Genomic DNA, 14,434 nt, shown 5'->3' with positions numbered 1-14,434 from the left:
ATGCTGAGCGATGTGCCAGCGTCCTACATAAAGAGTGTGGGACAGGGAGACTGGGCAGCACATACCGAGATAGCGAGGTTGGAGTGAAAAAAGCCAGGGAAAGACGACATTAATACAGGACGAGAGATGGTGAACTCCAGAGGAAGCATTCCTGCAGTGGTCTATGTGGCCAACATTTGTGTTGCACTTTGTGTAGGAGGTAAGATCATAGATTTTAATAGCCATGTATTTCTGTATGTTTCAAGATTTTTCTGCTCATGTTTTTGTTATTTTCCATTTTTATTCCAAAAGCCATCATTTATATGATTAGAACAAAGATTAGGACTTTATTTGGTCATTTTCTGTACAGTACTTGCATAGTGTGCACAAAAGCACAGATATATCTAATACGAATTACAAACATGATTTATGTAACATAAAAAGCTTCTAAATGTCTGAAAAGTATCTCTTTATAAAGACAGACTGTTGCACAGTCCAGTTGCATTTATAAGTGAAGTCACCATCTTTACAGGAAATGCAGTAGCTTTCAAATGAGTGAACCGATCAAACTGTCAGGTGTGAGTGAATGAGTCACATGACTTGAAAAGCAGCAAGCGGTAGTCAGAGCCTTTCATTAAGGTCTTGCTTGTGATTTTGTATTCAGACTTTTTCCTCCTTTTCTTAGCCACACTTAAAGTTCCTTTGGAAGCCGAAATGCAGTATAATTGCTCTAACACTTCATTTTATATGACTCTGATTACTTTTAATCTGATTAATTTTCAGTTGAGTGCCAAAAAGAACTGGATGGAAAGCCAGTTTTTGGGTGTGTTTTGAATTCAACTACACAGATGACATACAAGCAAGAATGGCTACAATTATTTGAAAGATTATGCTCATGCATTATTCAGTATCTGATCAAATATGCAGTGCAAATGCATGCAAGAACATCTAAACTCCTCATAATAGGCATTGTTCTTGTTTTTGAATGTGCAAAAATTGTTTGTTACTCTTCTGAAGTTGTGAGATATTTAAAAGGTGCACTTTCTTCATCCGTTCTGCTCTGAATTATCCCGTTTCTGTCCTGCAGCTGCATTGAAGTCAGACGTGGTGTTGGAGAACAGCGCTACCACACTGAACCATTCAATGGCACTGGTGCAGCGCATGGAGGCCCTGCTGACCCAGGGAAACGGCAGTGATGTGATCCTGCGCGTTCAGACTTTAAACACGGACGAGGTGAAGGTCATCCAGGTCCACTCGCTGGTGTTAACTCTACAGAGCGATGTGTTTGATGAGCTCCTACAGACCAGAAACTCCACTGCGGTGATCCTCAGAGAGACTCCAGACTGCGCCGCTGTCTTTGATAAGTTCATTAGGTGAGTGATTCATTACCAACTGGGCATTTAGCTAATTTTTATCAAAAGTGATTTACAGAAGACTTATTACAAGTACAACCCCAATGGAGCAACATAGGGTTGAGGTGATTGTTCATGCGTTACCCTTGAACCTACAACCTTACAGTTATCATCCTAAATCTGTAATCAACAAACCATAACACTCCACTAACAGGGGAGCAACCAACTGGGGTTTCTAGGAAAAAGTCTATGATGTAATCGTTTTCCCTCGTAATGATCTCATTCTGTTGGATTCACTTCCTCTTGTTGAGTTTTACTGTGAAGAGTAGAGCAAAAGATTAAATGTTATATTTCAATTTTAATTTTAAATGATAGATTGTCAACAAAGATTTATTTTTTATTTTTTATATTCTTTTTTTATTTCCTTTATATTAGTTTTTATTTTTTTTATTTTATATAGATTTTCAACAAAATACATTTATTATATTTATATATCCTATTTCAATTTGTTATTTTATATTGTATATTTTTATTGTTTTTATTTAGTTTTTTATGTTATATTGTAGATTTTTCTTTTATGTTATTTATATATTCAGTTGTTTTTGTTTTATGTAATTATTTTTTATTCTATTTTATATTGTAGATTTAACTAATCTCATTTTAAGTATTTAAGCATTACATTCCACTGCTATACTACAGTAGTCAATATTATTTTATCTATATATCCTATTTTTGTAATTTTTGTATTTGCTTTATATTGTAGCTTTTCAACAAAATGCTTTTATTTTGTTTATATATTCTGTTGTTTTTATTTATTTTTTATTATTTTAATTTGAGGGGAAAATTTAATTTGAGTTTTTAAACATTACTTTCCAATACTTTAGTATATTAGCGAATATTATGACAAAAGTAGGAATAAAACTATTGAAATCAAAGTACACTGGACACAATGGTGGTAGATCACAAATATCCTCATGTTTTAACCTACAACTAGACCTCACATTGTGTCAGATAAATAAACTGACGATGAAGAGAGAAAAACAGTGTTAGTGCACCATTTAGTGTAGCATACAATTGTGTTACGTTATCATTCTACACAGGCTATGGAGGTAAAGCTTCAGGGTAATCAAAGTTATCCAAGGTAAAACATTAATGGTAAGGTTGATTTTTCCAACACAACCTCTTTCCCTGCAGGTACTTATACTGTGGTGACATCACAGTGCGTCTGAACCAGGCCATTCCTCTACACAAGCTCGCCAGCAAGTACCACGTGTGGGACCTCCAGCAGGGCCTAACCCAATACATGACCCAGCACCTGTCCAGCGACTCGCCCACGGGTCACGTGGTGAGCTGGTACCAATACGCCACGCAGATCGGGGACGTGACCCTGCAGAACAGCTGCCTGCAGTATCTGTCCTGGAACCTGTCGTCGGTTCTACAGAGCGCCGAATGGAGCTCCGTGAGCGAAGAACTACTGCTTACTTTGCTGCAGCGTTCGGACCTGGTTCTGCAGAGTGAACTGGAGCTGTACGAAGCTCTGGAGGCCTGGATCAACCAGAACCAGCCTTTAGGTGAGACGGCTGAGAGCGCACTCAAAGCAATACGCTACGCCATGATATCACCTCAACACTTGTTCCACCTGCAGAAGAAGTCGTCTGTGATGTTGAAGTATTATGAATCGGTACACGATCTGCTCTTCCTAGCCTTCCAGTTCCATGCAGCCTCACCCGTCCAGCTCGCAAAGTACTTTGACGTGAACTGCAGCCTCTTTACGCCCCGTAACTATCTGTCGCCAGCATGGGGCTCTCCGTGGGTCATCAACAACCCAACGCGGGATGACCGCAGCTTCAGTTTTCAGACTCAACTCGGACCGAGCAGCTATGACACTAGCAAACGCGTGACCTGGAACGCTCTTTTCTCTCCTCGTTGGCTTCCTCTAAGTGTGCGATCCGCTTATCTGGAGCAGGGGTCCCTGCAGCCCACTCGTACCGATGGAGGGCGTCCGCGGATCATCATCACACCGGCCACCTCTAGCCCAGACTTTGCTGGCGTCAGCTTTCAGAAGACTGTCATCGTTTCGGCCCGGAAGCAGGGGAAGGTGTTGGTCCGTCACGTCTACAACTTCCACCAGAGCACGGAGGAGGCGGGAGACTTCCTGCTGGAAGCGGACCTGCAGCGTAGAGCATCTGAGTACCTCATTGACAGCTCGCTCTACCTGCACATTATTGTAAAGCCCCTCTATCACAGCCTCATAGTGGCAAAAAAGTAAAAGTCTACCAATGGTTTCTGGTGCCCAATAGCTTTGAAAGCAAGTTTTACATGCACAAATATATTTACATTAATGGATATGGCAGATGTTAAGTTGCATAGATTTTTCTGTTGCATTCTGGTGTGCAACACCATTCAGTCAATTCCCAATGGATAAAATCAAAGTCCACCCTTCTTAGTCTCATTTAATATCCTATTTCACTTTGGAAACATAGAGGTAAAATGGGTTGTGAATGGTTACTTTAGTAACCTTTTTATACCATGATGCATGAAAGCTCACCCTAATTTATTAGTACTTGGAAATCACCATAGTCGCATTTGTAATATTGCCATGTTTGACTTCAAATTAACATCCATTAAGTTACGGTAAGCATGCTGATTACTTTCATTAAATGAAAAAAATAAAAATTCAAAAACTCAAAATTGTTCTTTGATGATTAATGCATTTGCACACATTGTCTTATGTAATATTCTGAATTGATCTTTTGCTCACTTATGTTGCAATTAGTGTTAATTTTCAATAAAATCACAATTTATGAACCCAGAATTTACTGTCTATTCATTACCAAGACTAAGGCTATATTTTGTGCATTGGTTCTACTTCAGTGTCATTTAATTACACCAGAGATTTAAGTTTTATTCCTATCATTTTCTTTTCTAATGGATTTTACAGATGATTTGTTCATATCACATTCACCTTAGTTATATAACACGTCTGATTTTTTTTTTTTTTCTGGCTGTTGACAGCATTCTATTTTTCAACCATATTCACATTTAGTGTCTTAAAAACAAAATCAAGAGGTTGTTAGAGACTTTGAATCCCAAGAAACTGGAACCAGTGAGAGTCACAAACTGAAACTTCTGCTGTTCTCTCAATACCCTCTGGTGGTCAAAAAGTGCTACATCCTTCTGAGTTATTGAGCTATTAGAATTAAGAGAGTGGTTTAAAGGCTGGCCGCTGGTATGCAGACGCTGACTTTAGTGTTGACAGGTTTCATGATGCCATTTGGCTGGAGTAAAGCTATCAGAAGATAACTATTAGAAAGCCAACTGGAGCACAGCAGTGCGAACGCAGCATTTAGAAGCAGCTGCTGCAGTGATTATTAATGCTTCGCAGGTGCATGTTGGTAAAAGAAACATGATGCTCCGGCTACAGTATGTTTGGAATAGAATCTTACTGCAGTATATATACACTGTATACTACAGACTATAGAAACAAGTTAAACAGCACAGTGAAAGATGCAAGGGTACACACATTTAAAAATGTATAGGTCTGTAATATGTATTTATCCAAATTAGTGTAATAATATCATAACTTTTGGCAATCTGATCAATTAGTAAAGAAAGAGATGTTTAAAATCATGCTTAATATTGTTTTTGGTTTAGTTATCACACTGGTTGGGCCAAGTGCATTGCATTGTGGGATACATTACACACAGAACGCTCTGTTGAATAATACACATTTTGGTAAATGTCCAAGCTGCATAGTTTTAGTGCTGTGATAGTCAACAACACTTGGTTCAGTGTGGCTAGATGTCATTAATGGAAACAGCTTTATGTAATCAGTGTTGGAGGGAATGTGTTAGCTGTCAATACTGCTCACTCAGGAAATGTCAGACCAACAGAGACAATAATACAGTCTCTGGAAAAGAAACCGTCTGTTCATCTTGTGTTTTGACAGGCTATTTTAATCTTTATAATTCATAAATTAATTTCTGTGGGCCTATGTCATGGAACTATACATAGTTTGTGCAAGAATGCCATTTCAATTTAGACCAATTCTGCTTTATGTTTTATATCCCTTTAAACAATTTGTTTTTTCATGAAGCAGCTTTAAAGGAGATCATGGCCCAAATAGATATAACCACCAATCATATTGTTGACCAAACTCATTTGACAAATTCTTACTATATTGACTAGGCTATAATAGGCCTATATATCATTTTATGTATTTTATATAGCCTATTTCAGATTATTATTAAAACTAAAAAGATCCCACGGTCTCAGACATGCTCAACATCCACTTCAGTACGGTAGTTAAAAAGTATGTCCCTTTATGCTTTCCGTAGGTGCTCATCAGTATTTAGAAGTTAGCAGACTAGTTAAGTTCTTCTTTATATATATATATACAGTGGGTACGGAAAGTATTCAGACCCCCTTCAATTGTTCACTCTTTGTTATATTGCAGTCATTTGCTAAAATCATTTGTTCATTTTTTTCCTCACAGAATTGTTGACATTTTTGCAGATTTATTAAAAAAGATTTATTAAAAAAGAAAAACTGAAATATCACATGGTCCTAAGTATTCAGACCCTTTGCTCAGTATTTAGTAGAAGCACCCTTTTGATCTAATACAGCCATGAGTCTTTTTGGGAAAGATGCAACAAGTTTTTCACACCTGGATTTGGGGATCCTCTGCCATTCCTCCTTGCAGATCCTCTCCAGTTCTGTCAGGTTGGATGGTAAACGTTGGTGGACAGCCATTTTTAGGTCTCTCCAGAGATGCTCAATTGGGTTTAAGTCAGGGCTCTGGCTGGGCCATTCAAGAACAGTCAGGGAGTTGTTGTGAAGCCACTCCTTCGTTATTTTAGCTGTGTGCTTAGGGTCATTGTCTTGTTGGAAGGTAAACCTTCGGCCCAGTCTGAGGTCCTGAGCACGCTGGAGAAGGTTTTCGTCCAGGATATCCCTGTACTTGGCCGCATTCATCTTTCCCTCGATTGCAACCAGTCGTCCTGTCCCTGCAGCTGAAAAACACCCCACAGCATGATGCTGCCACCACCATGCTTCACTGTTGGGACTGTATTGGACAGGTGATGAGCAGTGCCTGGTTTTCTCCACACATACCGCTTAGAATTAAGGCCAAAAAGTTCTATCTTGGTCTCATCAGACCAGAGAATCTGATTTCTCACCATCTTGGAGTCCTTCAGGTGTTTTATTGTGTTTTGCACTGAGGAGAGGCTTCCGTCGGGCCACTCTGCCATAAAGCCCCGACTGGTGGAGGGCTGCAGTGATGGTTGACTTTCTTCAACTTTCTCCCATCTCCCGACTGCATCTCTGGAGCTCAGACACAGTGATCTTTGGGTTCTTCTTTACCTCTCTCACCAAGGCTCTTCTCCCCCGACAGCTCAGTTTGGCCAGACGGCCAGCTCTAGGAAGGGTTCTGGTCGTCCCAAACATCATCCATTTAAGGATTATGGAGGCCACTGTGCTCTTAGGAACCTTAAGTGCAGCAGAATTTTTTTTGGAACCTTGGCCAGATCTGTGCCACAATTCTGTCTCTGAGCTCTTCAGGCAGTTCTTTGACCTCATGATTCTCATTTGCTCTGACATGCACTGTGAGCTGTAAGGTCTTATATAGACAGGTGTGTGGCTTTCCTAATCAAGTCCTGTCAGTATAATCAAACACAGCTGGACTCAAATGAAGGTGTAGAACCATCTCAAGGATGATCAGAAGAAATGTACAGAAATTTTACAGGAACCACAAGTGTTTCAAGCTCTTAAAAAGTGCAACCATTCCACTTGAGTGAGAAATATTTGGTGCTTATATTATATTATTATCTCAATGGACCGCAACTTGAATTCAACCTAGACAGGCAAGGTTAGTCATTCTTCATTATGCCTGATTTATCAAGCATGCATCTCTAAATGATAAGAATTGTAACAAAGATGACTCGATATTAAAACCATAATAGCACCGCCTATTAAGTTTACCATCCCACAGTGCCATATGTCACCAAAGTCCCTAGTCTTTGATGTCATTCAACTCAGTCAACACTTTTGTTCGCGGACTCACTGCAAACAAAAATCAGATACCTGATCGATTCGAATTCAAGAGTGAGAAACATATTGACGCAAATTCTTCAACTCGTTTGGCTTGAACTGAAACCCATTGACTCTACTTCGCCACACATCATAGATTCCCCTGCAGAACATTTTAGAGGGATTATCCTAATCTCACAACAGACTTAATTCATCAAAAATAACATTAGAGATTAAACTGAGAACACACCTGAATTGATAACGTTCACTGCAACAGCTGGTACATATTACTTCCTATAGCCTACTTAAATTTGTAGTTCGGATTATTAAATATTTGAACTCGTTTAAAGGTGAGTGACTTTTCTCCCAGACTGCTTCCATAATACAGTAAGCATTTGTGTACATAAACACCTATTTATATTTATGTTTAGATTGTTTATTAAGCATCTGATGCCCAATGAAGTAATTTAACTGATTTCCCCTCCTCCCTAGTAAAGAGGACATGCATTGGACAATGTGGAAAATTCCCTCAGGGTTAAATCAGACTTTCAGCAGAACAAAATCCAATCCTCTCATTGTATCTCCTGTGTCCAATCAATTCTCTGTTTACACAAACTAGGGCCAGGGATTCAAATTAGTCCAGCCAGACAAGCTATGTCTGGATGATCTCAATGACAACTATTTACAGTCTGAAAATGAATGAATTTCTTCTGTCTAAATGTACAGTACAGTAGGTTCTGAATGTCATACTTTGGAATGTTATCTATTAGGATTACATAATTTGTGAAGTGATTGAAATACAGTTATCTCAGTAAAATATACAAATATGCTGCAGACCTAATTAAAATGACAAAATATTTTGTTAAACATTTTAAAATATGGACTTGTTCACCTTGATATTGATACAGTACAAACCAAGTCAAACTTCAAATTAATTTAAAATCACACTGCAGATGATATTTTCAATCACTGGTAAGTTTTATTGTGATGGCTACTGTCACAGTTTTATATATGAAAACCTTAAATTAGGTATTGGTTCCCTAATTTTTCGGGTTTTTAAAACCTTCCAGCAATTCAAGACCTTATTGCTTTGGTTGTAACACATTGTCATACAAAACAAAATAGTATTTTTAACCTTTTATCAACATTTATCTTTCAGCAGCAGATAAGTAACGTTCATGTCTTCATTCATAAACATTAACTTTCATGTCTCCAGTCACTGAAGCTCTATTGCACATCGAAAGCACATATAATGCTATGAACATGACATTCTTAACATATTTTTCAAAGATTTGCTTCGTACAGTGTATATATTTACAACTCTTTGACTGTTTATGTTGTATGAATGCCAGATTTCATCAAACCCTGAGATGTTAAGTGCATTTTTGACAGATCACAGAAGATGCAGTACATGCACTGAGGAGTTTTGCGGTACGTTCACTACATGAAAACATTAAGTGCCCTAGATTAGCATTAACACTTACTCTCATTAAAAATGTATGGCTAATCTTCAATACTGATATTATAATGCAATAACCAACACAAGTCAATTATGTACTGTATATCAACATTATTTTCTTTTATACAGAATAGCGTTTATATAAAGAGGAGATAAATACCATGTTGTTAAGAGGCCAGCTCATCAACAGGTTTTCAAACCATCTGTGAACATACAGTACTTCACATGGGCATATACCGCCACCATAAAAATACCTGTTTTCAATCACAACCACATGTGAAATATGGAGGCTCGGTTTCTAACCTTGTGTTTCGTTCATTTATTTTAAATCATGACATCAGTGCAGTGAGTTTTAAATGTTCAAAAGGTCCCTCTATTGTAGATGTAACGGCATAGACCAGATCAAAAGGAAACATATGGTTCTCATCTTCACTATCCTTCATTGTACCACTTCTGCTTTAAAAGACATGAATTCATCATGACACTGGATTTTGCACAAGGTATTATCTTGAATGTGCTGCTAGTAGCCTGTGTGCAGGGACAATCGGACAAAACTTTCTGTCCTGCAAAATCATTGGGATCTGTTACATTATAGCTCCGCTCCAAAACCAGTGAGCTACATGTAGACATTATCAAAGACTGGCTTCAGTGAAAGCTGTTCCAAAAGTATGTAGGTAGCAACATTATGCTACGAGCCAAGGTAGCATACTTTATCTTTGCCAAAATATATTCTTAATGGAGAAAGTAATCCCAGAATGCATTGTGACAAGCTCAGTGGGAAAATGCATCCAAGATGGTGGACAGAAAACTAGCTCTACCCAATTAGAATAGACTGTTTCTACTTCACTATATGAATACAATATATGTTTTAAAATCATCTCAAAATATTAAACATGTCTGATGTACTCTGACTGGATGATATCAAAGTTTGAAAAAACTATCAGCTATTAGGCTACATGACTGTCTGTTAACATCATATATGTCGTTTTCTTTGAAATGTCAACTTTTAATGGTGAATGCCCAAGATACCGACTCTGACTTTAGATAGCTAGCATCAATCCTTCCAGATTGTAAATCGGGCAAAAATTCTGTGCAAAATGTGTGTGGTGTAATCTACCCTTGGTTTGAAGCAGAGTTTATATTATCTACAACATGTGCTGTTGTTGTCCATATTATAAATTGACAGTTGGAGCAGATTTGAAAGTTAATGTTTGTTGATCTGTCTTCTTAGATAACAAGTGTAAGTAAAAGTTACAAGACATCTGCAATCCAAACTTGTTTTTCTCTTAAACCACTGGCAAAATTTTGCTCTCAAAAACAGCAGCAAAACAGCATTTTCTTATGCTATACACCATATAGTTACCATATACCATGCATCTTTTCTTTTTTAGAGCGGTCATAACTCAGGCTGTTGTCTTAAAGGTTTGAGTTGTAGCGGTAAAGTATCCTGACTGGAAGCTGTACTTTTGACATCATCAGTATTGGATCCTTCCAAGGCCACACTGTCCCTTTTGATGTTCTTCTGGTCTTCTTCATCATCATCATCCTCCGTTTCCTCTTTATCCATGAAGGCTACTTCGTTCTCGTAACAAAAAGAGTTGGAGCTAGACCTGTTGTACGTCTTTTCGGCCAAATTTCGAGCGCTACATTGAGGTGTGCTGGGAACCTCGTAGGTCTTCTCGAAGCGTGAGTAGTCCACCTTGTAATGGTTTTTCTCCTCAAAAAGGACCGTCTCAAAGCGATGGCCCCACAGGATTTCGCTCGTCACATAAGAGCTGCGACACTGAGTGGTCATGGCTGTAGCTTCCACCATGCCCTCCAAAATCACCACTATCTCCAGCTCCGAACTTTCCAGTTCCTGTTTGCTCATGTCATACAAAGGACTGTCCTCATCAATCTCATGCACGATGGTGATGGGAGACACTAGAATTATGCGGTCAATACCAGTGTCGAATCCGACATCAATGTCTATCTGATCCAGCGGGATGAACTCACCTTCAGCCGTGGTGCGGGATTTGAGCAACTGGGCGCGAACGTGAGCTTCCACCAAGTGGCTCTTCCGGAGGTTCCCGACTCTCCACATTAGACACAGTTTACCGTCTCTCATGGCTATTGTGGCATAGTGACTGAACACAAGGGTTTCATTTCTTTTCTTAGGCTTGGCCATCTTAGCCATGACCGCACCAATGATGAAGGCATCAATGATGCATCCCAAGATGCTCTGGAAAACCACCATGAAGACAGCAAAGGGGCAGTCCTCCGTTACATATCGGTAACCATAACCAATAGTTGTTTGTGTCTCCACAGAAAACAGGAAGGCTGCCGTGAAGCTGTCAACGTTCGAAATGCATATCTGCTCTTGATTCTCTGATGAATGTGCAACGAACCAGAATATAAGTCCGAAGAGCAGCCAGGGCAATAGGAAGGAGAGGCAGAAGAGGACCATCATCCATCTCCAGCGAATGTCAACGCATGTCGTGAAGATGTCAGCCAGGTAGCGTTGACCTTTTTCACTCATGTTGATGAACTGCACGTTGCAGTGTCCGTCCTTGTTGACGAAGCGGGTTTGTGCTTGCTGCTGCGTGTGCACTTTGCCGCCCACATTTCCATTGCCATAGCCATTTTGCATAGTGATGGGGGACAGCTTCATCCCGCCTTCCTCAGAGGAAACTATGCTGTACCGGTGTGTTCTCACACTTCCCATCACTGCTGTAGGAGAGGGTTGAGACTCGTCTGCTTTGGAAAACAGTCTGAGTTTCTGGAGGACGCGTTGGAGAAACACTTTTGACTTCTCACATGCACCACCACACAAACAAAAATCTGTATTTCCTTGGAATCAAGCAAGTGTTGAGATGGCCGCTCCAAAGAAACGTTTTCGCTAGGGATACAAAGATATCTCCTCTTCCGTGGAATGATTGGACCTCATCGGCAAAGCTGGGCTGTAGAAATAACAGACAAAGTAAGAGATCTGAAGAAATGAGAAGCCAAGCTGTTCAGTTTGCACAAAGAAAATGATTATTTATGAACTGTGATATTACAGGGTTTTAAAGATTAACTGTCAAGATCACGAAAAATGTTTCCATGCATGTAAGGTCATTTCTCCTTTGGGCGACATTAATATCAAGAGTGATGTAACATCTGACATGACCTGACAGAGCTATCAAGAAACACAGATGTACAGATTAAAGCTGCATATTCAGTCAGCGAATTATACACCACATATATGAAATCAAATATATAATATATAATGACTATTATAGGAATATATAGTTGACAAATGGACATGGACAAATACATTTTTAAAAGTACAAATGTTCTATTTAGTTTCTCAATATACACGAGGTCATGAAAACAGCATCCACAGTAATTCTATTCAAATTAGAGGGGGAAAATGCTGGTTAAAAAGGTTTTAGATAAAGTTTAGCACATCGGGACAGTTTAAAATGAGATTGTTTTATAGCTATAAAGCTTATGATTAGCATTTGTCCTTCAATTCCCTCAATGTAATTTGTATTATCCAAATAGATTCAATACACTAATAGAAACAAGTTCTTAAATCAACTAAATTAAAAGTGTCACACTGTAAGACAATACAAATAAACATTAAATAACAGGTTACAACCGTGAAAGGCAAAAAAGCACAACAAAACAACACAAAATTCAGTATGTGAGTTCTACAAAATAATTATTTAATGACGATGTGCTATTCAACACTCTAAATTGCATGATATCATTGAGACACATTGAGAAAGCTGATAAATGATAATAAAAGTGCACATTATGAAGGGGATTCATCCCAGATATAGTTATATCTTATTTGAATATCTTTTTCATTATTTTTTAACTTAAGATAAGCTTGTACTTATTTGTTTTGGTCAGGAGGAATTGCTGTATAGAACAAGGTGGATGGAAATACATTACATAAATACACTCGATTGTCTTTTGTTCTGAGGAGATCAATACAGTGTTGTCTGCTATAATATGACTGTCTGTTTCCAAGTAGACAACCAGAAAGTATGGACCTTTTACACATTAATACATTTTATTATTGTCATTTTGTAATATACATCATATAAATATATAAGTATGAATCTAGAAAATACTACCACAAAATTATTATTGAAAGATACTGCACATTGAAAGATAATTAATCTATCAATAAAATAAACAAGGATAAGGATAATTAACCACAATTCAAACTGATGGCATAAAATTTTATTTTATTTCTAACATTTGCACAGAAATATCTGCTCAACTCTCATGACTGGATTAACAGTTTCAGCTACTGGTAAACAAAGATATCGCCACATAACTAAAACGAAACTTACCTTCTGGAGTTCAAGAGCAACAGAAGTTTGGATCAGCACATTTTTGCAGATAGCAGTTGTTATCTGGTGGGAAAGTTCAGTCAAACATGATAGGGCTTGATGGTGGTTTCGATCATCTCACTCAGTGTTGGCCAAAGCTCAAACCGATCGAAGAATAGTTTTAAAAAGCCTGCTAATCTCCGCCCTGCTGTCAGGTCATGACAGTCAGCTGTGTGATTACAGCATCTCTCACAGGCAGCCCTCTCGATAACATGATGTAATACACAATAATCAGCTTTAAATAATTGATACAATAAATTAGTACACTATTATTTTTTTCTGTTCATATTTATTAAGTTTTCAAGAAAAAAAAATATATCACACTGACACGTTAATACTCTAAAGAGATAACAAAAAGCCTATAAGCACAAATGTCATCGCATCGTTTCCACGACCAAATCCTCATGCTCATGCTGCACCCTAGCAATTGTATTTGTCTGGAATGAATGAAAGGATGCATTTTCAAATAATAACAAAAGTATAATTTATAAAAACAGCAGCATCAGTGGTGATCCTTCTGGGCCTGTTGAGAGTGCCTGACATACAGTGTTGGTTTAGTTCATTTCATCTCCATCCAAAAAAGACAAAGGAGTAAAGCTGTTGGTGACACAGTTCTGCACGAAGGCTCTGCTCCCCTGGAAGCTCCATTGATATTTGGAACGCACAAATGTGCTCAAACTAAAGGCAGTTTCTTGCCTCAAGTTCATTCATTACAAGCATGTGTTAGTGAGAACAGGCAGCACCTCTGTGGTGTATCATATAATTCACCAGGGTGTGATGAAGTCGCTACGCTGTGCAGTCTCCAGGTGACTAAGTAGCTACTGACTTGGGCATTGCCCCGTCTAGCATCTCTGAGAACAATTCACATCCCAGTTGTAGCAGCCGATATCCTGTCTAGGAAATATGTCTCTCTAAATGGATTTCTCTCTGTTTTGCTAAGCAGGTAGGAGAGCTCTGTGCTCTCTCTGTTAGTGGAGATTGTTAGCGGTGGAAGGCAGATGGCACGGGAGTGTCACTTAGCCTAACCCTGCATTTTTGCCAAAAGTATTTAAGCCCCAGTTACAATTAGGTACTGGAGGTGGTTCAATATTAACCATTTCTTCACATGCAGAACAGGAGCAGTTACAGTAGCACCCTCCTACTTCCACTCACTATTACGAACCTACATCCCCTCCAGAAGTTTGAGATCTGCTAGTGAGCGATGCCTTGTGGTACCATCACAGAGAGGCTCAAAATCACTCTCCAGAACA

The 14,434-nt window shown here is 38.7% G+C and overlaps 1 protein-coding gene and 1 pseudogene across 2 annotated transcripts; one reads left to right on the top strand and one right to left on the bottom strand.

Moving 5' to 3' along the window:
* LOC306868781 (BTB/POZ domain-containing protein 17-like) lies at positions 1–4,142 on the top strand (annotated as a pseudogene). Its single transcript has 3 exons — positions 1–199; positions 1,067–1,352; positions 2,526–4,142. The product of its transcript is annotated as a BTB/POZ domain-containing protein 17-like (transcript).
* A 4,179-nt stretch (positions 4,143–8,321) lies between these two features.
* LOC306868787 (inward rectifier potassium channel 2-like) lies at positions 8,322–13,278 on the bottom strand. Its single transcript, XM_079415159.1, has 2 exons — positions 13,146–13,278; positions 8,322–11,756 (listed from the first exon to the last, which is right to left on the bottom strand). Exon 2 carries the CDS (start codon positions 11,519–11,521, stop codon positions 10,214–10,216), a length of 1,308 nt encoding a protein of 435 aa, XP_079271285.1. The 5' UTR covers positions 11,522–11,756; positions 13,146–13,278; the 3' UTR covers positions 8,322–10,213.
* Between the last annotated feature and the right edge of the window lie 1,156 nt (positions 13,279–14,434).

This window comes from Barbus barbus (assembly GCF_936440315.1).
Source record: "Barbus barbus genome assembly, chromosome: 4".
NCBI lineage: Eukaryota > Metazoa > Chordata > Actinopteri > Cypriniformes > Cyprinidae > Barbus > Barbus barbus.
Note: the sequence above shows the minus strand (reverse complement) of the source record. Positions and strands in the feature narration are given on the sequence as shown.